A 23,706-nucleotide genomic window follows, 5' to 3' on the forward strand; every position below is an offset into this window, starting at 1 on the left:
TGCCAGGGCGGACGACACACTCGAGCCAGCGCAGGGTCCGGCCACCACGGCTAGGCTTTGATTGCATTTTCCAAACAGGTTTCGAGGGACAGCAGCCAGCTCTGCAGGCTGTCCCACCACCCGGTGCTCCCCGCTTCGCTCTCGCCCTGCTTCTCTTCTCCCTCGGCACCGGCTCCCTGCCGCCACGCGACGCCCTTGGGGAGCTGCCGGCTGCAGCTCGCCGTCCCCTTCTGCCCGGCCCCGGGCTGCTCCCCGCCGAGCCCCTTCCGTCCGCCGGACGCCTCCGCCGCGGCCCCATCTGCCGCCGGCGCCGCGGCCAGGCACAGCGTCACCGGCACCTCCAGCAGCAGGGTGGCAAGGATGGCTCGCGGCCATGCCTCGCGCCGCGCTCCCTTCCTCTTCCTCGCGCGCCGTCCCGGCCGGCTCGTCCTTCTGCTAGGAAAAGCGGCTCTGCGCCGGCGGGAAGCCCGGCGCTTCCCTCGCCTGCAGGCTTTGCAGGGCAGCGCCGGCTCGCTCCCGCTGCTGCACGCGCTGCTGGAATAAGCCCGGAGGCGCGCGCGGCGGAGCGGCACGCCGGACTCGGCCCCGGTCCGGCGGCGGCCCGCGGCGCCTCGCTTGGCTCTGCGGCGGGAGGGCGGCGGGGCGCCCGCGTCCCCGGGCCGCCGGGGCCGGGCGGCGCGGCGCTGGCGGGGGCTCCGCAGGACGACGCGCGCCGCGGAGAAAGCGACGCCGGTCTCGCCGGGGAGCTGCCGCGGGGCGCGCGGCGCCTCCTCCCATGTCGTCTCGGCCCGGCTCATGGCGCCCGCCGGGCCCCCGCCGGCCCCATCTCCCCGCCGGGGCTCCTGTGACGTCACCGCCCGCGTGGATGACGTCATAAGTTTGCTGGCGGCTTCCTCCCCGGGGAACGGGGACCCTTCTCCCGGGGACGGCCCCGGCGGCGCTCCCGAGCCCGCGCCGAGAAGCCGCCTCCGTCCAAGTACAAGGGTATTTATTACACCGTTACAGGAGAGAGACAGCACCTTCCGCGCGTCGGGCTCCTCCCGGCTCCCGGTTCGCACGCTCGGGGAGCCGAGCCGAGGAGGGAGAGCGGCAGCCGGGCGCGGGCGCGGGCACGGCCACGGCCGCGGGGAGCCCCCCTCGCCCGCCCCGCTCGCAGCCGCGCGCCCGCCGGCGCCCGAGCCCCGGGGCCCCGCGCGAGCGCCGCTGGGCGCTGAGGTTGGCTGCGCGCTCCTCCGCGCAGTCCGTGCGGGGCAGCGCTCTTCCTCCCGGCCCTCCTCGTCCTCCTCGTGCCGCTGCTGCCGCCCGGCCGCCGCGCGGGGCCGGCCGGGACGGGGCCCGCGGGCCGTCATTTCCTCGTGTGCAGCGTGTCCTGGAACTTGGTGCTGGTGTAGCGAAGGTGGAAACCCTTCTTGTTGATGGTGTCGTCGGAGTGGAAGCGGATCATCACCGAGTCGCCGGCCGAGTAGACCTCCTCCGGCGGCTGGCGAGGGAGAGGAGCGCTCAGGGCCACGGCCTCGGCTCCCTCCCTGGGGTGCTCGAGCGTCGGGGCCCCTCTTGCTCCGTTGCCCTGCTGCCGTTTGCAACCGGGAGGGCACAAGAAGCGCGAGAGCGTTGCAATAGCTGCACCGGCACCAGCTGCCGGGCCCGGCTCCGGGGCACTCGCGCCCTTGCCGGGAGCCCCACGTACGCCCCCGGGCGCGCTCCCGGCTGCAGGGCTAGCGGGAGGCACGGCCTCGGTGCGTGGCTCCGGCGCGCCCCACGGCAGCCCCCATCCTCGCAGGCAGCAGCGGAGCTACCGTGCCCCCCCCTCCCCTCCCCGGGCACGGGCCGCCCCGGCCTCCGCCCTCACCCCGGAGCCGCAGTACCGGCCCAGGCGGGGGGCCGTGCCGTCGTAGCCGTCGAAGAGCTCCATGTAGTCGTAGCCGCAGTCGGCCTCCTCCTCGATCTCGAAGGTCTGGAAGATGAGCTCCACGCCGTAGCCCTCCTCGGCCATGATCACCCACTCGCAGTCGGAGCCGCCCGGGTAGTTGTTGTCCCCGAACTGCGCGTGCGAATACAAGTCCTTGGTCTTGACCTCGGCGTGCATCTGGCCCCCGCACACTGGGGAGAAGCCAACAGCGGGGTGGTTAGGGGGCCCGGCGCCCCACTCCGCTCCGCGCGCCCTGCCCGGCCCCGGCGCCCCGGCGAGGTCCGGCTACCTGTGGAGTGCGTGGCCTCGAAGCCCTTCTTCTGCACCGAGTTGTCCGAGACGAACTTGAGGAACATCTTGTTGCCGGAGGAGAGGAGGGGCTCGGGCTCCTTGGCGCCGCAGAACCTGCCCAGCACGGCGGCTTTGGCGTCCCGGCCGTCGTAAACCTCCAGGTGGTCGTAGGCGCACTCCTGCTGCGCTTCGATGTCCAGCTCGGCGAAGGCCTGCGGAGGGGCCGGCGGCGCTGAGCGGGGCCGGCGCGGGCGGCCGCGGCGCCGTCCCTCTGCACCGCCCCCGCTCCGCGTTACCAGCTTGACGCGGTGGCCCGCCGTGGCGGTGATGGCCCACGTGCACTCCTTCTTGCTGGGGTACTTGTCGGGCCAGTTGGGGCTGGTGATGGTCCCGGAGATGGCCGTCACCCTGTGGTCGCAGCCGGCTGCAGGCAGAGCGGGCTCAGGGCCGGGCCAGCGGCACCGGGGCGCGCGCACGCGGGGGGTGGTGGGGTGGTGGGTGGGGGGCTCGGACCCACCTTCCTTGCAGTCGTGCTTGTTGTCGTGCAGCACGAAGCCGCTGCGGCACTGGCACTCGTAGCTGCCGAAGGAGTTGAGGCACTCGTGCTGGCAGCCGCCGTTGTTCTTGGAGCACTCGTCCTTGTCTAGGGGAGAGGGGCCGGGTGAGCAGGGACGGCCGGGTCCACCCCTGCCCTCCTCCGGCGCGCGCGCCGCTCCGGCCCCCCGTCCGCCGCCGGGCCCGGGGCCGCGGCCGAGGGCGGCGAGCAGCCAAGCGAGCGCCTGCGGCCAGCAGCAAGCAGATGCGCGTCCTCGCGCCGGGGCGGCTCCTGCGGCCGGCGCGGGCGAGCGGCGGCCCCGGCCCCGCGTTTACCTGCTCACGGTACGGACGGGGAGGCAGAAAAACACACAGTGACAACCAAAGATGCACAAGACAGACCAGGACGCGGGAGTCCCTCTTTACTCATCGACAGGAAATGTCACAGACACGATAAAAATCGGAAACAAGGGCAACCGGTCAATGACAAACCGGAGGAGTCTAAAAACAACGGGAAAGCGGGCTGGGGGGGCGGGAGGGGGGCTTAAAAACCACCCCCCCAAAAACAAAAAAAAAAAAGGGGGGGGGGGCAAAAACCAGTTCTGTCAAGCAAGGGGCGGCGGGGCCGGGGCGCCGGCGGGAGCGGGGCTGCGGCCGCCCGGCCGTGCCCCCGCGGCGCCGGCCCGGGGGCTTCCTGAGAGAGAGCGAGCGGGCGGCGCGGCTCAGGAGGGGCTTCGCAGCCGCTTCTGCAGGCGAAACTTCAGGCCGGGCGGGCGGGATTTCGGGGGCTGCAGCTGCTGCTTCTTCTCTGCAACGAGACACGGAGAGGGGTGGGGGTGGGGGGCAGAAGGGGGGGGAGCGGGGTGAGCGGGGGGCCCGGCGGGGCCGGCGGCGGCGGCGCGGCGGGCGAGCGCAGGCGGTGGGGCATGCACAGCGGCCAAACGCGAGCGCCGGGGAAGCAGGCGGGCGCGGGGGGGATGCGCAGCGCCGGGGAGCCGCCGCGGCAGCGTCCCGGGGCCCCGCGTGGCGCAGCTCTGCGCAGAGGAGGAGGAAGGAGGAGGAAGGCGCGGGCGGCTCGGGGAGGCTCGCAGCCGGCCTGCCGGCGGTCCGGGTGGCTTTGCCCCAGCCCGGCTCCAGCCCGCAGCGGGCGAACCGCTGGGGGACTGATGCCGCAGGGGTTTGGGGGCAGCCAGGTCGGAGGAGGAGGCGTGGGGAGGCCGTCGGAGTGGCGTCTGGGCTTGCCTCGAGCAAGGAGGCCGCCCGGGTCGCCCTTACTTACCTCCGAGGTGCCACAACCTGCCCGAGGTCTCCTATCGCCGTGCCAGGGCCGCGCACCGTCCTCTCGTGGCGCGGGAGCGCGCGGGGACGCGGGCCGGGCTACGCTCGGGAGCCTCCGCTCCGGGCCGCCCCGAGGCCGCGGCCGGGCGGGGAGCGGGGAAGGGCGGCCGCGGGGACGCCCCTCGCCGGGCTCCGGAGCCCGCCAGCGCCCGTCCTCGCGCCAAGCCGGCGGGAAGCTCGCGCCGGCGCCCGGAGCAGCCGCCGGCCCCTCTCCGTGCCGAGCTCGCCGCCCCGCCGTGCCCGGCGCCCCGCGGTGCCGAGCGGCGGGGAAGGGGCGAGGAGCGAGGCCGGGGCGACGCCGAGGGAGGCGAGAGCGGGCTGGCGCCCGGGGAGCCGCGCGGGTGCCCTCGCCCCTGCTCTGAACACGCCTCCTAGCACGAGGCTGTAACCTGCTGGCTCCTAGGTCTGACTGAGGACGCGAGGCGGGAAGGCCCGTTTTGGGATGGGAAGGGGCTTCTCGCGGGCCGGGCAGGACGGGAGCGGCTCCGGCAAAGGGGGAGCGAGCGCGGCACTGCCCTGCAGGAAGGACCGAGGGAGCCTGGGCGGGCGAGACAAGAGCGAGAGAGTTGGCAGAGGAAAGAAGCCCACTGGCGCGGTGTCTTCAGCAACGCTTTATTCTACGAGCTGCGGCGCGGAGCGAGGCCGTGGCGTGCGCTTACAGGTACCCCAGCAAACGGGCCGGGGCGGGGTTGGGGGGCTGCCCCCGCTCCCGGCCCCGCAGCCCCCCGCGGACTGCGCCCGGCACGCCGCCGCCGCGACCTAGCTGCCTTCCTCAAAGCCCGCCGGGCCGCCGCGGCCGCGGCCGCGCCAGCACCCCGCCGGGCGCGTCGTCGCGCGCGAACGGCCGGCCGGGAAGCAACGCTCCGGGACCCGACGGGGAGAACGGGGCAACGTACCTGGGTGCGGGCACCGTGGCAGGCTCCCGGGCGAACGCTTCCTTACGCGCTAGCCGAGCCGAGCGCCTCCGGGCTCGCAAAGCAGCGAGCCGGTTCCCCGCTACTCCGCCGGGCGCCCCGGCCGCGGCCGCTCTCCGCCGCGCCTCCCGGGAGCAGGGCGATGCCGTCTTCGCTTGGGGGTCAGCGCCCGAGCGGCGGGGGCTGCGCGCTTTCCCGCGGGCCGCCGGGATCCGATCGCCGTCTGGATCCGAAGCGCTCGGGGCGAGAGGGGCGGCGGGGAACGAGAGCCCGGCAGCAGCACGGAGACCCGGCGCGGCTAAAAAGGAGCCGCCTGGGAGCCACTTGGCCCAGGGCTGGCCGGGAACCGCTCGCCGGGGCCGGCGCCCCGGGGGCCGAGGCGCCCCTGCTCCGGCCGAGTCCTCCAGCGCGGCGCTGCCGACGGGAAAGCCCGGAGACCTGCGCAAAGAGAGGCCGAGGAGAGTGTTTGGTGGCCTCGGGCGCGTCCCCGCGCCGGGGGTCCCGTGCGCCCAGCGGGACGGTGAGGGCAGCTTGGGAAGCGCCGCGCGTCCCCGCGGGAGACGGAGGAGAGCGCAGGCGGGGGAGGCACCGGGGGCGACCCGAGCAGCCCCCGGGGACGCCACGGCTCGCGGGAAGGCGCCGGCACCGGGGCACCAAGAGCGGAGACTCACCTGGACGCCCCGTGGTCCCGCTGCCGCTCGGCCGCCGGGCTTTCCCGAGGTCTCTCTTTGCTGGAGGGTGGTGACTCCTGGCCAGGCTACCTTACTTGCCTTGGTTTTAATTAAAAAATAAAGCAAAGATACTATACCCCCGGCCCGGCAGCGGGCTGCCCTCGGGTCTCGGCTGCTCCAGCCGGCTGCAGGGGCTGCCTCGGGGAACGGCCAGCCGGCGCCCGGGGCTGGAGGAGACCCGCCGGCTCCGACGGCCTGCCACAGCCGCAGCCGAATGTCTGTGCTGCCTTAAAAAGGCCTCGATGGAAGGGAAAAAAAAACCCCCACGGGAGACGCAACGTGCTCCGTCCTCGCGGGCGCCGCTCCGGGGTGCTCCGGAGCGCGCGGTTCGATCCGGCCCTGTGCCGGCGGTGCTGCTGGCAGCGCAAAGCGGGGCTGATGTCCAGGGGGCCGGGGCCACGCCGGGGACAGACTCTCTCTTGCACGAGGGTCCCGCGCCAGCCCCGGGCTGGGAGATACGCGCGCCGCAGGCTGCAGCCGCCCGGCGCCGCGTGGGGCTCGGCCCTGCGCCGAGCTTCGCCGCCGGCGAGCTGTGCTTCGTGTCCCCCTCCCTCCGTCCCCCCCGTCCCCTGCAAAATCTGGGCAGAAGGCGACACCGTCTCCTGGTGAGGCGGCCCGGGAGAGGAGAGAGGAACACACAACAGACAGGAGTAAGCAGGCAACGGCTTTTCGGGAGCACCGACTGCTCTCCGCAGACCTGAGATGTCGTGGGCGGCTGGACGCGCCCTCGCGCTTCCCCGCCGAGGCTTTGCTGCCTGGCCCCGGCCGGGATGCCGAGCGCCCCGGGGCCCCCGCGCTGAGGCTGGTGCCGGGGAGAGGAGCGCACGGCGCCAGTGCCGGCTCCGGCGCCAGCTCCGGCCGCGGCCCGTCCCGGCGAGCGGAGGCAGAGCGGGCAGCGTGCGCCGCCGTGCCTCGTGCAGCGTAGCGGGGCCGTGCAGCGCAGCGAGGCAGGCAGGCACAGCGGGGACGCGGCGGCGGCGGGGACGGGGACGGGGAGGCCGCGCGCTCCTTGCGGCGATGCAAGCCGCGGGGGTGCAGTGCCCGGTCCGGGGCAGGGCTTCGGGGGCGGGAGAGCTGCTGCCCGGAGCCGCCGGCGGCTCCTCCGGGCTGAGCCTGTCCCTGTCCTCTGTGCTCGGCCAGCCCTGCCGCAGGTGGGGTTTTCCTGGCGGCTGCTGCCGACGCAACGCGCCCAGGCTGGTTCCCACAGCCCCGCGCTGGCTGTTCGGGAGCCTCGCGGGAGCATCTCAGCGCCCCAAGCGGGACCCAATTGCCCCCGAGAAAGGGGAGAAGCCTGGAGAGGCAGCAGAAAGCGGCGGGAGCCAGGCTGTCCCCTCCGTGCAAGCCGCTGGGGGACCGGGGACTGCCCCCCGGGCGCGGGCGGGCGTTAGCGATGGCTCGCGGGTGCGGGCAGGGCTGGCCGGGCCGCGCGGCTCTACCTGAGAAGAAATGGGCTTTGAAGCCCTTCTTGGAGACGGTGTTGTCCGACTTGAACTCGATCCGCATGTTGTTGTACTGCGAGGTGATGACGTCCGGCTTCTCGGCGCCGCAGAACTTGCCGTGCAGCTTGGAGTCGGCGGTGAGCCCGCTGCGCACCTCTACGAAGTCGTACTTGCACACCTGCGGGGCGAGGGCACAGCGGGCAGACGGGGCAGGGCTGGGGCCGCCGCGCCGCCTCCCGCGGCGCCAGCGAGCCGCCGGCCCGCCGGGCACGGCCCCCGGCCGCGGGCGGCCGGCGCACTCACGTCGTTGCCCTCGGTCTCGAAGAAGTCGAACTGCAGGGAGATGCGGTATTGCGTGGGGGCCACGAGCTGCCAGATGCAGTTCTTGTTGGGGGGATACTCCTTGGGCCACCCGGGGCTGCTGATGGAGCCGTTGAGCTTGGTGAGGAAACCTCCGCAGGCGGCTGCGGGCCGGGGACACGTCGCGCCGTGAGCGGGGACGCGGGGCGGCCCCTCGCAGCGCCCGGCGCCCGCCGCGGCACTCACCCTCGCAGCGGCGCTTGTCGGACGCCAGCTCGTAGCCCGGGTCGCAGGCGCACTTGTAGCTGCCCAGGGTGTTCACGCAGCGCTGCTCGCAGCCGCCGTTGTTGGCCCGCGAGCACTCGTCCACCTCTGGGCGCCGGCAGGGAGAGCGCGGCGGGGCTCAGCGGCCGGGGGCCGGCCCCGCCGCCCCGCGCCCCGCGCCCCCGCGGCGGTACCTTTGAAGAAGTTGACGGCGAAGCCGGCTTTGTTGATGGAGCCGTCGGAGACGAACTTCATCCAGAGCTTGTTGGACGTGCTCTTGATGTCGTCGGGCTTGTCGTAGCCGCAGTAGCGGCCGATGAGGCTGCTCGACTCGCTGCTGCCGTCGCGGATCTCCAGGTAGTCGTAGGCGCAGCTGTCGTGGCGCTCGATCTGCGCGGGGCGGCAGCGGGCGGATCGCCGGCGCCGCTCGCCCCGGAGCTGCGCCGGCGTGCGGCAGGGGGAAACCGAGGCACGGGGCGAGCAGCGAGGGCGCTGCGGGCCGGGCGCGACACCGTGCGCTCTCGCTTTCGGGTCAATCCCGTTTCTCGGGGGGGGGGGGGGGATGCTGGACGGGGAAGGGGAGCTTCCTGCCGAAGCAGAGCTGCAGCCGGCCCAGCTCCAGCCGGGAGTGCCCCAAACCTCCCCCCCCCCCCCCCGCTAGCTCCGGCACCGCTGGCCCGTGACTCAGTTTCCTCGCCCTGGGGATCTCCACGGCTTTGCTGACGCAGCCTGGAGGCAGGACGGGGCGGGCGGGCGCACCTCGAAGGACTGGAAGGTCAGGCCCACGTGGAAGCCCTCGGAGACGGTGATCTTCCAGACGCACACTTTGCTGGGCCGGTAATCGTCGGGGTAGTTGGGAGACTGGATGTGCCCGTTGTCCTTCTTCACCTCCCCGCCGCAGATGGCTGGAGGCGAGGCGAGGCCGGAGCAGGCTGAGCGGTGCCGCGCGCCGCCCGCGGCAGCCGGGCACCCCCCGTCCCCCACCCACCCGCCCCTGGTACCTTCGTAGACGGCGAAGAAACCTTTGCCCACCCAGTTGCTGCTGCTGCGAAACTCCACCCAGAGGCGGCTGTCGGTGGAGATGATGGGCTCCGGGAGCTTGTTCCCGCAGAACCTGCCTGGGGACCAAGGTGCGCTCGGCTGCCCGCGGGGCCGCTGCCCTCCTCGCCCGCACGCCCCGCGCGGCCTCCTCCCGGGGCTCCTTCCCCCCCCTCCCCGCCCCAGCCCCACTCCCCGCTCCGGCTTTTCCAGCCGCTTCACAGAAACCGGGAGCCTCCCGGCGGGGGGGAGCACCCGGAGCGCAGCGCCAGCGGGGCTGCACGGGACCGTGGGAGCGCGCGGGCTCACTTCCCGGGAATCGGACAGCGGGACGGGACCGAGTTCCCGGCAGGGCCCTCCCCGGGGAGCTGGACAGGCGCCGGCCGGCTGAATCAGCCCGGCTGGCTCCCGCCGGGGCGGCACGGGCTAGCGAGCGGCCGGCCCCGATTCGCCGCCGCGGCCTTTCCGAGGGCGACGTTTCCCGCGGCAGCGCGGGGGGCCGGGGAGGGGGCCGAGGGCTCGGGCGCACCCCGCGTCCCCCGCCGCTTCGGCGCCTCCGGCCGGGAGCATCGCCGCGGGCAGGGCCGCGCCGGGGGGGCGGGGAGGCAGGGGCAGGGCCGGGAGTCGGGGCGCAGCGTGCCGGCGGCCCTCGGCGCGGCACGGCGTGCCGGCCGGGCTAGGCGATCCCGGTTGGTTACCTCGCAGCGTGGCCTTTCTCCAGAACCCGTCTCTCACCTCCACGTAATCGTACCAGCACAGCCGGCTTCGGTAGAGGTCCAGGGTGGTGAAGTTCAGGATGATCTAGGAGGGCGGGTGGGAGCGCGGGGTTAGGCGGCCCCGGTCCCTGCCGCACCGCGTGCCAGCAGCCGGCGCTCCGGACGGCGCCCGGATCTGCTCCTGGGCCCGGGACCGCGCGAGATGGGGGCAAAGAGGGGGAGAGGGGCTGGGAGGAGCCAGGGCGAGCGTGCCGGCGGCGGTACCTTTTCTCCGGGGGTGACGGAGATCCTCCAGACGCAGTGCATGTGGGCAGAGTATCCGTTGGGGAATTCGGGGGAGGAAAAGTTGCCCTGGCTGTCCTGGAGCGTCTCGCCACAGGCTGGGGAGAGAGGGGACCGGGGCGGGGGGGGGCTCAAACCTCGCGCCCATCCCTGCCCAGATCCTGCCCGAGAAGCCCCCGGGAGCAGAGCGGTGCTGCGTGGAGGACCCGAGTTTGCACCCCGAGACCTTCCTGCCCCCCCCCCCCGGCCGCCCTTCCGCTCCCTCGCCGCCCCGGAGGAGCGTTCCCGCGAAAACCCGCCGGCGCCACGTGGCCGCGGCCCCGCTGCAGCACGGGAAAAGCCCCAGAGCTTGCAAGACCTCGCGCGCTCCCCCCGCGCCGGCGGCTGGCGACGCTCCCAGCCGCCGGCCCCGCTCCGGCGGCTCTGCCGTCCCCCCGCGCCGGCGAGCCCGGCCGGCTCCGGGCAGCCTTCGCTCGGCCCCGTCCCCGAAGCCGGCCCAGCGCTGCCATCTGGAAGCCACATGATGCCGCGGCGGCGAGCGGCGGCCGCTGTCCCGCGGCCAAGGCGGGCGGCCCCCCGCCTCCCGGGCTCGGCGCCGGGTTTTCCCCTCGCGCTCCGCAGTGGAAACGAAGGGAAAGCAGGGCTGCGGAGGGGCTTTTTCTCCCCCTCCCTTTTTAACTGCGGGGGCCGCTAGCAGAGGCGTCCCCTTTCCAAACAGCTGATTTAATTAGCCGCTGGAATTAGACGGGAGCGCACGGAGGGACAAACTCCGCGCAGGCGTTGCAAGCAAAGCCCTGCACCGCGTGCCCGGAGCCGGCGCTTTGCTCTGCGCGGCAGGAACGGGGCCGTGCCGACGGCCCCATCCCCGCGGGGACGCGGGACGCCCCGTCCCCGCCGAAATCCCCGCGCGGCTGGTGGCACACGCGAGCCGCGGCCAGGCGAGGCGAGGCGGCGTCGAGGCAGGCGGAGCGCGGCGCTCACCCGGGCAGCGGTAGAGCTTGCGGGCCTGGGCGATGTCTCCCTTGCTCAGGCGCGTCCGCTGGCCGATGGCCGGCCGGACCCCGTTCACGTCATACTTGGGCAGGATGGTGTCCAGGAAAATGCCCCTGCGACGAGAGCAGGGAGAGGCTGAGCGGAGGCGCGGGGATGCCGCGCGAGGCCGGGAAACGCCGGGTGCGGGGCCGCGGCGCGCGCCGGGGAGGGGGGAAGGATGCTAAAAACAGCCCGTGTAATTAGAGCGTGGCGCTGGTGAGTCAGCCCGGCGCGCGATGCCGGCGGGGCCGTGTCCTCGCCCTGCCCCGGGAAACGGCCCCGTCGGCCCTCCTCGTCCTCCTCGCCCCCGGGCCGTCCGGCGGGGCGGCGCACGGGCCTCACCCCGCAGGCGCCGTGGGACCGGGTGCCGAGCTCGGCACTTTTGCAAAGCCTTTGCTCGGGTGGAAATCGGGCTCTGAGCTGAATAAAATAAACGAGCGGGACTGCAGGAAGCCCAGGGCAGCACTGCCTTCGGCTCGAGATGGGCATCGTCTTCCGGTGGTTGGGCACAAGGACGTCCGAGCTTGCTGGTGGAATAGGCTGGAGCAGCGCCAGCGGGGAAGGCCGGGAATAGCAGCGGGAGCAGAGCAGCAGGGCCGCAGGCGATGCCGCGGGGCTGGCTCGCCGCGCGGGGCTCGCTCGGCGGGCGAGGGTCCGACGCCATCCGGCGAAGGGCCCCGGGCACGAAGCCGCGTGCAGCAGAGCCGCGCGGGAGCCTCGCGCCCCGGCGGCTTCTCCTCCCTCCTGGCAACCCACCCGGCCAAACCGGTCCCCCTGGCCCCTCTCCTCCGCCGCGGCACGCGGCCGCGCTCCCGGGCGGCGCGTGGGCGGCGGGGCGGGCGGGCGAGCGGCGCCTCGGACGCGTACCTGGAGAAGGTGTTCCTGGCGTAGTGCATGATGCTGTCGAAATCGTACGTCTCGCCCAGTGACTCCACCTCCTCCGGCTCCATCTTCAAGAAGTTGTACTCCTGCCCTGCGGAGGCGGGCGGGCACGACGCCGCGGTGAGGGGCCCGAGGGCTGCGGCACGGCTCCCCGGGGCCACGCCGCCGCCGCCGGTCCCCCCCTCCGCAGGGCGAGCGGCGGAGGAAGCGGGCCGGAGGCCGGAGCCCTACCTGGCTGGATGTTCTCCCGGATGATGGAGACGTGGTCGTCCCGGTCGGGACGCGTGTGCTCATGCCAGAAGCCGATGACGTGGCCCAGCTCGTGCACCACGATGCCAAATTTGTCGCAGTTTTTGCCGATGGAGATGGCCTGGGGCCCCCCTCCTCTGCGGCCCACGTAGGAGCAGCACCTGGGGTGGGGGCGGAGCGGGGTGGCACCGGCTGTGCCCCGGCGCCGGGGAATTCCCGGCCCTTTCCCGGGCACAGGCGTGACTCAGGCCGTGCGCAGTGGCCTCCCCGCTTCCCGCTCGGAGCCGAGCATCTGGAAAGCATTCCTGCAGCCTCAGCTCTCTGGAAACTTGAGCCTGCCTGCCCGCGTTTGGAGATCAGGCTGCGCGCCTCGAACCGGGGCTCTGCCTGGAAACCGGGACGGCTCGGCTCCCGCCACGCTCGCCTGGGCCCCGGCGGGCTCCCGCGGCGCCGGACCTGCCCTTGCGCCGCGGCCGGCGCGACCCCCCCGCAGTGCCGCCGGCTCGGAGGGCTGCGGCCCCGACGTCCCTGCCCGGTTAGCGCGGCGTGGGCAAACTGCTACGTGGGCATTTCGGTGCCAAGGCGCATCAGCGGGGCTTTAATTGGCCCTAATTAGTGCTCCCACAAGCCACAGCGCTGCTTAATTGCAGCTGAGCATCCTTCGCGAGGGGAGGGCTTTGGCTCGCTCCCGCCGGCGGGAACGCAGCGGCGCGGGGCCGGGCTGCCGGCGGCTCACCCGCAGGGCCGGTAAGTGAAGACGATGTAGCTGTCCTCGTCGTTGCGCTCCAGGAAGGTGACGCAGGTGTGCTTCTCCCAGTGCCGCATGGCCTGCCGGAAGATGGCTCGCTGGCTGCCTGCGAGGGGCCGCGGGGGGCCGTCAGCCGGGCGGGGGGACGCCCGGGCCCGCCGGCGGCCGCCCTCCCGCCCGCTGCCCCGGCGCTCACCGCTGAAGTTCCCGCTAATCACGTAGGGGATGACGCCGTCGGGCCACACGCGCTCGGGACGGGACGTGGCGGCGCGGCGGCTCCGCGCCCGCCGGCCCTGCCCGCCGCTGCCCCTCTGCGGCCGCGGGCCCCGGCCGCCGGCACCTGAGGAGTTGGAGGGGCCGGCGGGGGGCCGGCGGACGGTGTGGCGCGCCAGGTCCACGACGCGGTCCACCTGGAAGAGCCGCAGGTCCTCCTCGTCCAGGGCGATGTCTCCCAGGAAGGCAGCTGGGGAGCCGCGGGAGGACGCGGTTACGGAGGAGGAGGAGGAGGAGGAGGAGGCAGCGCGAGCCCACGCGTTAAGCCCGACCCTCGTTCCTCGCCCCGGAGGAGTCACGCGCCGATTTTGCAGCCCGGCTTGGAAGCCGCGGGTGTTTTGGGGAGCAGAGTCGCGCCCGGGAGGCGCTTCGGGCCGCTGATGCTGCAAAGGGACGTTGCTTTGGCAAGCGAGCGCCAGAGCTCCCCACCGGCGACGGTCCGCTCCCTGCGGACGGACGGGGGACGGAGCCAGGACGGACGGACCCCCCTGCCGCCCCCCGCCCTGGCGGCCCTCCCCACGTGCTCGGCCTCTCCCCGGCCCGGGGGAGAAGCCCGTGCTGGCCTGGCCCAAGGCGCCCCGACGGCGAAGGCAGGCCCTTCCTCTTCCTCCCTCGGCGCTCCCTCGCTTTCCCTTAATCGCAAGCAGAGCGCGGCCAGGGACAAGTGTGGCGCTGGCTGGAGCTGCCCCCGGGCTTCCCAGCCCGCCGGAGCATCAGCTCTCGCAGCAGCTGGAGCCAGCGCAGCGCTCACATCTGGTTTCCATAAAGCCAGGTCCGTGTCTTTTTAGAGTTTCTATTATTATTTGTATTGCAAAATTGTTTTAACCCAACGCTGCATTTGGGAGTCCCTTCCTGCCTCCTCTCGCCATGCGCACACCTCCCGGCGTGAACTCCGACGGCCTCGGGACGCTCGAACAACCTCCGATTCATCCGCCCCCGGGAATCGAAGCCATCTGGGCCGGCCGCGCGCGCTGGCACAGTGCACGCCTCCCGCTGCGCCCTGCGCCCGCCTGCGCAGAGCCGGCCCCGAGGCCGTGCCGGGCGGCCGCCCGTCCGTCTGTCCGTGGGGCTGGGACCGTGTGCGGGACGCTCCCCTCCGGCACCGGGGCCCGCGGCTGCCGAAGCCGCCCGCTGCGGGGTTTGCAGCGATTAGAGGCCCAAGCGCGCGTGCGTGCCGCAGATCTGGGCCGGGATCCAGGGCCGGTCCGCTTGCCGGGAGAGAGCCGCGAGCCCTCCCGGAGCTCGCGCAAGCCAAACTCATCGCAGGCGTCTTCCTGGGGCCACGAACGCTCTGCGGCTGCCTCCTCCTCTGCCTCCTCCCTGGTCCCTGCCCATCCCGGCTCCCCGGAATTTCTCCCCCGCACCGCGGCGGCCTCGCCGTGCATCAACGCGCGGCCGTCAGCCGCAGGATGCGGCTCCCAGCGCCCGGGGCTGTGGCTCCGGCGGAGCCTCCCGGCGCGGCGGGGCTGGCCGAGGTCACGGCACCTGCAGCCGGGCTTCTCGCCGCGCAGCGGGCGGATCGGCTACCGTCCCCGCTCCAAGGCAACTAACAGGCGCGTCCCCAAACGGCGGCAGGGCAGTTAGGATAACCCGGGGCCGGCGGGAGCGGAGCCGCCTCGGAGCAGCCCGTGCCCCCGCTCCGGCTGCAGCCCCGCTCGGGCGCGCGCCAGCACGGGCAGCCGGCCGCGGAGGCGACTTGCCCCGGGGGCAGCGAGTGAATCCACGGCGAGAACAGGCAACCCGGGCGGGCGCCTGGGGCGGCCCCGCTGCAACCTTGCACGGCGCCGCGGCAGTCCGAGGGCGGAGGAAGGGAGCCGGCGCCCGCGAGGCGGAAGCGGGGCCGGAGGGCCGCGTCCGGACGGGCAGCGCGCGGGGGAGGACCGGGGCCGTGAGAGGGACGAGCAGCCGCGCGGCGAGGCCGTGCCAAGAGCCGCGCGGAAAGACAAGGGAAAGTAAGCTCGCTGACAGCGGAGCAAGCGCCGCCGGAGCCAAGCGATATGGAAACCATATGTGAGGGATTTCGGATACGTGAGAGACCTGGGCAAGCAGACGCGGGGACGTGGGGCCGGATTCGCGGCCCGTGCGAAGCCGCCCGGCTCCCCCCGTCCCGCCGGGGGGGGGCTCGGCAGCGGCGGCCAAAGCGCCCCGAAACGTCGCCGGGGTCCCCCCGGGGAGCGGAGGCGCCTTTGCGCTGGCGGAGGGGACGTCAGAGCCAGGGCGTGGGGAGAGGAGGTGTCCTGGCAGCGCTCCCGCCGAGGACACGTTAGGGACAGCCCAAAGCATTTAGAAACTTCCACGTTGGTCTGGGTTTCTGCCGCTGCCTCCCCTCCGCGCGGCAGCGCAGCGGAGGCGGCGCGGGCCGGCGGCTGCCTCGCGCCCAGCGGCAGGAGCAGCGCTCGCCCCCGGCTCCTTTCGCCTTCAGCCAAAAGCAGCACTCGCCCCCCCCCCCCCGCTCCCTTTTTTTTTTCTTTTTCCCCCCAAAGGCTGCAGCAACATCCCGGCAGCACTAAGCACAAGGAGGGAGCTCGGCTCCACGTGCGCCAGCCCGGTGGCGATGCCGGCGGTGCGCGGCTCCGGGCCGGCGAGGCTGCCCGGGGTGGCGGGGGGAGCAGCGGGGCGGCAGGGTGCTGCCCCCGGCCGCGGACGGCACCGCGGCTCCGGGCGCTTGGCAAAGCCCAAGGGAACGTCTGGCGGGGGCCAGGCCGTGGGCGGAGGGGGCAGGGCGCAGGGCTGCTCCGGCGATACGAGGTGAAGCGGGGCGGAGGGGTGGGAAGCTGCCAAAATTCCCGAGACGCTGCTAATTTCCCTGAGGATACTGGCGGTAACGGATCCCGCGCTGCCGGGACTTGCTCATCTCCCGCTTGCCCGTCGGCTGCCCCGTCCCGGGGGGAAGCGCCCGGCAGAGGGGGGGCCGGCGCGGGCGGCCGGCGGGGAATCCAGGGCGAGCGGGTTTCTCACGGCAGGGCAAGGCATCCCCCTCCCCCCCGCCAGACGGGGTTAACGAAGCTTTTTAATGAGGGGAGCGAGGAGCAGCGGGAGGGCGGCTGGGGGGCAGAGCCGGGCCCGGCGCCGGCCCAGGGAGCGCGCCAGGCACCCCGCGCTCTGCAAACCCGGCACCGGGCACCCGCTCTCCATCCCCAGATGGGATGCAAAAGCAAAGCGCAAAAGCAAACAGAAAACAGCCTGCCCTAGGGGAGCTGCCACGGAGCCCCCGAGTTAAATGCCACGAGCATCCCTAGGGCGGCTTTGCTTGCCCCGAGCCTCGGGTTCCCCACCCGACACCCCCCGGACACCCCGAGCCGGTCGCTTTATTACTGCAAAAGCCGAGAAGGAGGCGTTCGCCCTGTGCCGCAGCCAGCCCGGCCCCGAGGCCCCGCGCGAAAGCCCGAGGTCTGCGCGGGGGACGGGGGTGCTGCCGCCCGGGGATGCTGGAGGCACCCCGCACGCCCCAGGCCCGGCTGGGTGGCCGGGAGATAACTCAGCCCTCTGCTGTTATTTGACTTTTTGTGCTCTGTTTTCTCTTCTGGGTTCTCGGAACAATGATGTAATCCCGGGGCTGAATATTTAGACAAACAAGGTTTTTATTCGGACACAGGCCAGCCCCTGAAGCACCTCGTCCCAGCGCTGCAGGCACGCTGCCTCCAGCGTGCACGGCTCGGCCGTCGTTCTGATGTCTCGCGGGGTCCCTCGGTCCCCTCTGCGTCCCCGTCCCAGTCCCCGTGCCCCTGCCTGGGCCTGCTGGGGATGCAGGAGGTGCTCAGCATCCTCCACAGCCGCGGCCGGAGCAAGCGGAGGAGAGGGGAGCCGACGGCCAGGGGACCTCAGCCAACGGTCTGGCTTCTCCCGTGTTGCCGAGATTTCCGGATGAGCCTGACCTCAGGCTCCGACGGCGTTGGGAACCGTGTTGCAGGAAAATAACGCAAGGGAAAGGGCCTGCGAGCCCACGGCACGAACGCGATGTCCTGGTGAGCGCGCAAAAGCAAACAGATCGGTGGGAGAAACCTTGGCAAAGGAGATAAACAGGAGGGATCAGGTTTCAGGTCAGCCTGGGCCAGAGGAGCCTGGGTGCGCGGCGCCGGAGCAGGACGGCTCACGCCTGCCGGCTCCCCGCCGCGCCGGAGCAGGGCCCGGAGCCGGCGCCCGGGAGGACGAGCGGGAGCGTGGGAGAGGGAGGGAGGGAGAGCCCGGGCCCTGGGATTCGCAGCTGGGTCCGGGTTTAGCAGCCCTCGGCGAGGCTTTTCTGCGTGAATTTATCCAACTGCTGCCTGAGACCAGGAGGGGCCCGCCGGCGCTGCGCGGGGAAGCCCACCCTGCCCCGCCGCTTTGCAGCACCTGCCCCGCGCCGCGAGCGCCTGCGCGATCCCCAGCCACGTGCATCGCTCCCTGCGCGAGCCGGGGCCGCACGTCCCGGCCGCGGCGACGCTTCCGAGGGGCGCAAGTGGAAAGGGGAGGCGCTGCGGAGGTGCAGCCAGGGCGGGACGGAGCAGAGCTGCTTCGGAGGTGCATCCAGGCCTCGGCTGAGCTGCAGGGTAATAAACCCGCGGAGTCAACAGGGCAGCATCCTACTGGCTTCGGCGAGCCGTTAGCTATGCGAGGAATGCTGCTCGCGCCTCCCCCTTGCCGTTTCGCGCCAGCCCAGCTGCACCCGCAACGGGCGCCGCGCGCTGTGAGACGCGCGGGGCCGCGGGAGAGGAGCCGGTGCAACACCGAGGAGCCCGAGCATCCCCGGGAAGCGCCCGCCGAGGGGCCTGCGGGAACGGGAGAAGCCGCCGGAGGCTGCCGCCTCCTGCCCCGAGGCTCCTGCGCCGGGCACCAGCCTCATCCTGCTCCGGCAGCCCGCGGACGAGCCAGCTCCCATCCCTGGGATGCCGGCGCGGTGCTGCGGAGACCCCGGGCCGGGCGGCCAGGCCGCGGGCGCAAAGCAGAGGCGAGCCTGGCCCTGTCCTTGCCTCGTGGCCGCACGGTGCAGCCCCTCTCCCGGTGCCCCTCGCCGGCAGCCAGAGCGAGCGAGCAGCCAGCCTGTAAATGCCGGGGCGAGGAATATTTGCTTTCCCAGAGCACCTTCCTATGAGCACGGCCGGCACAATACAGGGATTCAGGCTCAGCGGCCGCGCCGGGAGGCAGGCCAGCTCGCGGCCCCACAGGGAAACTGAGGCACAGGAGGGGCGGTGCTGGGCAGCGCCGGGAAAACCCCCCACGAGCCCTTTCCTGGGGCTGCGGCATGCAGCCGGCTGGCCCCGTGCCGGCCCCGGCCGCTTGCAGCTCGCTGCGGAGCCGGGGCTGGGAGGAGGCGGTGCGTGGGACGGGGTCCCGCAGCACGCCTCCCTTCATTCCTGAGCCGACTTTGGCCTTTAAATAGTCCCATTTTTCTCCCTGCTGCCTGCTCCCCGCGGCGCATTCCCAGCATGCCGGCACAGCCCCGGCTCGGCCTCGTCGCCCCCCGGATGCGGCGAGCTCCTCAGCCGGCTGCCCCGTCCCCGGGCATCCCTGCGCTGGCTCGGCATTGCCCGGCCGGGAAGCCCTGGGCTCTCCGCTCAGCATCCGAGGTGGCAACGGCTTCCCGGGCCGGGGCTGGCTCCTGGCACGGCATCGCCGCTCGGTGTTTCCAGCCGCTCACCGCCTTTGGCCTCTCGGCTTACTCGGGCAGCCCGTAATTAGTGGCTCGTGCACTCCAGCCCCGGGTAATCGCGGCGCGGGCCCTGCCCGGGCGCCTCCGCGTGCCGGGAGCGCGCTGCCCGCGGCGCGGGGAGCGAGGGTGCCGGGGACGGCAGGGATGCTACAACTCAGCGCGGGGGGCGTCTCCTCTCCGCCGCAGCCTGAATCCGCCTCCCGCCCTCCCCGTGCATCCCTCCGGGCCGGCTTCCCGCTTCGCGCTGCCCCAAAGTCTTTCCTGGCCTCTTGCAAACACGGCCAGCGGCAGCTGAGAGTTTCCAGCTTATAACCGTCAGGGGCAGGTCGCGAGGAGGAGAGAGGGTTTGATCACTCCAGGGGAGGATTTTCCTACTGCTCCTCTTCCGTGACAGCGCATGGAGGAGAAAGCCTCCTCCAGGGCTCAGCGCGGAGGACGCGGGAACAGGAATGAAACCTAAAGCATGCCGGAGCCTCCGGGAAGCGGCGGCGAAGCGGGGCAGCGCCCGCCGCGGGGAGGTGCGGGCGGGAGCCCGCTCTCGCTGCCTCCCTCTCCGCCGGTGCCCACGCTGCTGGCCCCGGCTCTCCCGAAAAGCAGAGCTGCTGCAAAGGAAGAGATTTGCAGCCCGCGGCCCGGCTGGGCGCCTGGTGACTGAGCCGCGCTCTCCCGGCCGGCGCGGCGGCGGGCGCCTGGCATTAGCCCTGTGCCTGGCCCAGCACGCCCTTATTGCTCAAGCTTCTCACCCCCCTCCTCTGCACCCAGGCACCTATTAACCCTTTCCAAGCTTTGCTCATGCCTCCCAGGCTGGTTAAATCCTCACGCAGTGCTAGAGAGGGGGTGATTTTCTCCCCGCCTTTTGCACACGCAACGGGGGGTTGCGCCAGGCAAAGCCCCTCCAAATCCACGTGACGGCGAGGACCGACAGACCGCCCGCCGGCCCGGCCCACCTGGAGAGGGCTCTCCACCCAGGGCACGATATCCCCTGTGCCGGCCATGTGTTTCCCAGCGCCGGCACAGCCGCGGATAAGCCTCAGGAAGTGCCATCTCCCTTTCGACACGAACCCGCCGGCGTGAATCCGCCGCGGGAGGATTTCCCAGGCTGCCGGGAGACACGCGGAGGAGGAGGGAGGGAGAAAGGCCGCCGGGCATGCGAGCCCCCGGCCTCGCCAGGGAAAAGCCCCGCAGCCCCCGGCGCCAGCCCCGCAGCCCGCCGCCGCGCCGAACGGGTGATTACACAAAGATAAAGCAGATCCCGGGACCCGGCAGAGATTTACACGGTCTCCGCGCCGCCCCGAGCCCCGAACCGCAGGCCTCCCGCCGGCCCCAGCTCTGCGAGTGGATTTTAGCTGGCATGAATAAGTGACATATAACGGCTGGAAAATATTTTTGGGCAGCTTGACAAGTGTGACTGCAAGCAGTAGCCTCCGTTGACTACGCCTGGAAAGTGTAATCTAGGTGAAACGCAGGCGTCCGGAGCCAAAGTGCTCCAGGCACGTCTGGGAAGCGCTGCCGGCCGGCGAGGGGGGTCCACGGGGGGCGGCGCTGGGGGGGCGCAGAGCCGGTGGGCTCCGGCCCCGGGCAGGGGGCAGCCCTGCTTGCAGCCCCGCGGGGCAGCACGGCCGCGGGCAGCAGCAGCGTGCCAGCCGCTCGGGGTGCCCGGGCAGCCCGGGAAGCGGCAGCGGAGCTCGTGCTCACTGCTGAAGAGCTCAGCAACTCCCGCTCGTCGCCCGGGACAAGCCAAGTGCAAACACTCCGGCTGCGCGTGTTTGGTCAGCGCTTGCGCGGGCTTCGCAAACAGAAAGCTCTGTGCAAACGCTGTCGGGGCTGCTTCCACAACGCGGCAGGCGGGTCAGGTGGGAACGACGCTGGCTCCCGTTCCTGGCCAGGCACCCCGGGGAGCAGCGCGGGGAGGGCTGCGGCCGGGACCCGGCCTGCCTGCCGCTCCGCTCACTGCAAGGCACGGACAGCGGGATGTCCTGCTGGCATAGCAAAGGGAAACCAGGGCCACGGCGGATTCCTCCCTCTTGGATACCTGGGGACTGACCCAAAGGCCAGAGCTCCCAGCCAAGTCCCACGGGGGCCCGTTAGGTGTCCGGGCAGCCAGGGGAGCTGCTGGGGATAGACGGGGAGGCCGAGCAGATTGCACAGCCGGCTCTTTCCGTCCCGGCTGCTGGCACTGGGGCAGCCTGGCAGCATCGCCCGGGGCGCCGGGGCGGCCGGGAGTGCTCGCGGCCCGCGGGCCGTGGGCAGCCGTCCTGCCTGGGCGGGCGGCCTCAGGATACCTCTGGCATGAGCTGTGCAGAGAAAACCAAATTCCTTTCCCAGCTCGTCCCCTCCCGCCGCCTCCTCTCCCCGCAGCCTTGACGGGAGCCGCAGCGGCAAGGCCTCAGAGCTCAGCTGTTTCCGGTGCTGCCTGAATCCCAGGGAAACTCGCTGCCCTGCTCGCCTCCAAACAAAAACAGCTCCCGGCAGCACGGGGTGACGGGAGAGCCCAGCGAGCCTCCGCCACGCAGCGCCGCGCGTGCCCCCGCCTCGCCGCTCCCACCGATGCCCTGCGCATGCAGCGTCCCGGCTCCTCCGCGGCGCCCCCGGTCCCGCGCGGGGCTCGGCGGGTGAGAGGGAGCCCTGCCAGGGGCAAATCCCCTGCTCGTGCGGAGTTTCCCAGGGCCTGATCCCCCACTGGGGCCTCTGGGCATAAGCACAGAAATTGAATTAGTCACATAAGGATCTAGTAAAGGCGGATGGGAGAAGGAGGGGAAAGCAGCTGCCTCGCCGGTCCCAGGAGCAGGAATCGACAGGATCTCGGCTTGTTCGGGACCGGGGAGATAAGAGAGAGGCCCTTCCTCTTCTGGCAAAGTCACCCCCGATTAGTTCAGCTTGTCACCAAGTAAAGTCCCATCTCTCCCGGGCGACTTGATGGAGCACAAGCTGAGCAGAGCTGCCAGCCGGCTCTGCCCGGGCAGTTTTGCAAGCCTAGCTGTTTCAGCCCGGGAGGGCAGGAAGGGAAAGATTTTTGGCCAGAAAAAGTCCACATGTAGACAGAGTTATATCAACAGACGCCTTCCAGCGCAGACAATGCCATGAAAGCGAAATGTGATCCTGCAGCCAGGACGCAAGACCATCCTGTGAGACCCAAGCCCTCGCCTCTACTCTCTGCCCTGGGTCTCCCCTGTGCCTCAGTTTCCCCTCCTGCCCTAACATCCCTTTATCCCGCTGGTGAGCTCTCGCACGCAGGGACTGTCTCACCAGGGTACCTAGCCCGCTCTCAGCTGGAGCCTCTGGACGCATCCAAAATATGAATAACAACTCAGCAATCCCCTGACCCAGCTCGTTCGGCAGCCCAGAGGTAACAAACTCCGCACGGATGGACCAACGGTGCCTGGCCCGTTGCAAACGCTGCCTGGGCTAAGCCCTGCTCCGCACAGGGTCCGTCCCGTCCCAGGACCCCAGCGGAGCCCCGGCGGCCCCGCACGGGACGAGCTTTCCCCGGCGGCGGTTCGTAAGCGAACAAAAAACCGCCAAGCGGCGGCGGAGCCTCCCGGCGCGGACCGGGGTCGGGCCCGCGCCGCGCTGGCCGCGGGGGCCGCGGGGGCCGCCCGCCCCGCCGCCGCTGACAGCTGACGGCCCGCGCAGCCCCGCACCGCCACGCACCGCGCCGGGAGAGCGGGGCGCGCAGCCAGCCGCCCCCGCCGCCGGCTGCAGCCCCGGCGCGGGGCTCGGCGGCGGCGGCGGCGGCAGCCCCCAGGGCCGGCGCGGCGCGGCGCGGAGCGGGGCCCCACGCGAGCCCCCGCGGCGCGGGGGGCAGCGGCGCGGAGGGCGCGGGCACCCGCGCGCGCGCTCCCGCGGACCCGCGCGCGCCCGCCCCAGCGCTCCCCTTTGTCTGCGCGCCGGCCGCGGGCGCGCATCCCCGCCGCGGGGCGCCGGCCCGGCCCTACCGGCTTTGCAGGGGTCCTTGTAGTCCAGGGGCTCCGCGTCCTCCTCCTCCTCCAGCACGTAGGAGTAGTCGGGGAAGTGCATGGCCCGGGCCAGCAGCAGGCACAGGAGCAGCCCGCAGCTCCGCAGCAGCCCGGCCATGGCTCTGCGGGCAGGCGGGCAGCGGCGAGGCCGGGAGGGCGGGCGGCTTTTTTTTTTTTTTTCCTTCCCCTCTTTCCTTCCCTTCTTCGCTCCCTCTTTTTTTTTTTTTTTTTTTTTTTTTTTTTTTTTTTAGGGAAATGAGATCTGACGGGGGCGGGTTCAAGCGCAGAGCTCGGCCCCTGCAGCCCGCCGGGCCCGGGCGCAGGGCTGGGAGCGGGGCCAGCCCCGGGGGGGGGGGGGAGGGGGGGGACGCACCAGACTCCGGGGTACCGCGGCCCGCAGCCCCCGGCTCGGCTTGCAGCCCCGGTCCCACGCTCTGCACTCCTGGCCTGCAGCCTCCGGTCCCGCACCCTGCAACCCCCAGTTCTGCACCCTGCAACCTCCGATCTGCACCCTACAGCTCCCACTTCCCTCAGCCGTGCACCCCGGTCTGCGCTGTACAGCCCCAGTTCTGCACCTCGCAGTCCCAGGTCCTGCACCTCCATCTGCACTGCACAGCCCTTGCCTTGCAGCCCCTGGTCCCGCACCCCGCAGCCCCCAGCCAAGCCTGCGGCTCCCAGCGCCAGCCTTGCACCCCTTTCTGCACCCCACCTCTCCCTTTGTGCATCCCCCAATGCTGGTCCTGCATGTGCAGTCCCCCATTCCTGGCTCCTCACCCCATATCTCCCAGCCCTGCACTCACTTCTGCTTGGTCCTGCACCCCAGTCCTGCCTCCTGCATGCCACATCCCTGGTCCCGCACCTCATATTCCCTGCTCCTGCATCCAGCACCCTGCATACCCTGCATCCCGCAGCCCACAAGCACCTCATCCCAGGGGTGCTCAGCCTGCGTGGGGGCAGCCCAGGCTCCCTGAGGTCCCGGGTACAGCTAGGAGCCTCCCATCACCCAGGGGGGCTGCAGGAGCGTGGGGACCATGCTCCAGCATCCCCGTCTCCCCAAGACAGCCCTGCACACGGAGGCACCCAGCCCATGCGCCGACATCAGGGCCGCTGAGAGCAGGGAGAGCACCCGGGGGGAGAGCAGTGCAGGCAGAGAGGCCGGGGCGCCCGCTGGGCCACGTGTG

The 23,706-nt window shown here is 72.2% G+C and overlaps 1 protein-coding gene across 6 annotated transcripts; it reads right to left on the reverse strand.

Moving 5' to 3' along the window:
• Window positions 1-1,244: 1,244 nt before the first annotated feature.
• On the reverse strand, window positions 1,245-22,731 carry BMP1 (bone morphogenetic protein 1). 6 transcript variants are annotated; one of them, XM_062596641.1, is made up of 19 exons: window positions 22,505-22,725; window positions 12,864-13,130; window positions 12,656-12,773; window positions 11,902-12,080; window positions 11,656-11,761; window positions 10,738-10,862; window positions 9,739-9,854; window positions 9,457-9,559; window positions 8,722-8,838; window positions 8,480-8,625; window positions 7,915-8,110; window positions 7,703-7,828; window positions 7,460-7,620; window positions 7,154-7,334; window positions 2,718-2,843; window positions 2,497-2,624; window positions 2,199-2,412; window positions 1,850-2,100; window positions 1,245-1,480 (listed from the first exon to the last, which is right to left on the reverse strand). In XM_062596641.1, the coding sequence occupies exons 1-19, from the start codon at window positions 22,641-22,643 to the stop codon at window positions 1,346-1,348; spliced, it is 2,934 nt and encodes a 977-aa protein (XP_062452625.1). In that variant the 5' UTR covers window positions 22,644-22,725; the 3' UTR covers window positions 1,245-1,345. The 6 variants fall into 6 exon arrangements, 2 of the variants coding, with proteins under 2 accessions (XP_062452625.1, XP_062452626.1); XR_009960905.1 differs by lacking the exons at window positions 1,245-1,480; window positions 1,850-2,100; window positions 2,199-2,412; window positions 2,497-2,624 and adding exons at window positions 4,969-5,424; window positions 5,658-5,756 and having other exon boundaries at window positions 2,815-2,843; window positions 22,505-22,731; XR_009960904.1 differs by lacking the exons at window positions 1,245-1,480; window positions 1,850-2,100; window positions 2,199-2,412; window positions 2,497-2,624; window positions 2,718-2,843 and adding exons at window positions 3,460-3,542; window positions 4,969-5,424; window positions 5,658-5,756 and having other exon boundaries at window positions 22,505-22,731.
• Between the last annotated feature and the right edge of the window lie 975 nt (window positions 22,732-23,706).

The sequence above is a fragment of the Rhea pennata genome, chromosome 28 (assembly GCF_028389875.1).
Source record: "Rhea pennata isolate bPtePen1 chromosome 28, bPtePen1.pri, whole genome shotgun sequence".
NCBI classification, from domain to species: domain Eukaryota; kingdom Metazoa; phylum Chordata; class Aves; order Rheiformes; family Rheidae; genus Rhea; species Rhea pennata.

Excerpts from the sequence above, each read along its gene's own strand:
- BMP1 (XM_062596641.1), bottom strand. The coding sequence starts at position 22,643 with ATGGCCGGGCTGCTGCGGAGCTGCGGGCTGCTCCTGTGCCTGCTGCTG. Across the intron at positions 8,111-8,479 it reads TGACCTTCCAGTCCTTCGAG|ATCGAGCGCCACGACAGCTG; the intron begins GTGCGCCCGCCC and ends CGCCCCGCGCAG. Across the intron at positions 7,621-7,702 it reads CGACAAGCGCCGCTGCGAGG|CCGCCTGCGGAGGTTTCCTC; the intron begins GTGAGTGCCGCG and ends CCCGGCCCGCAG.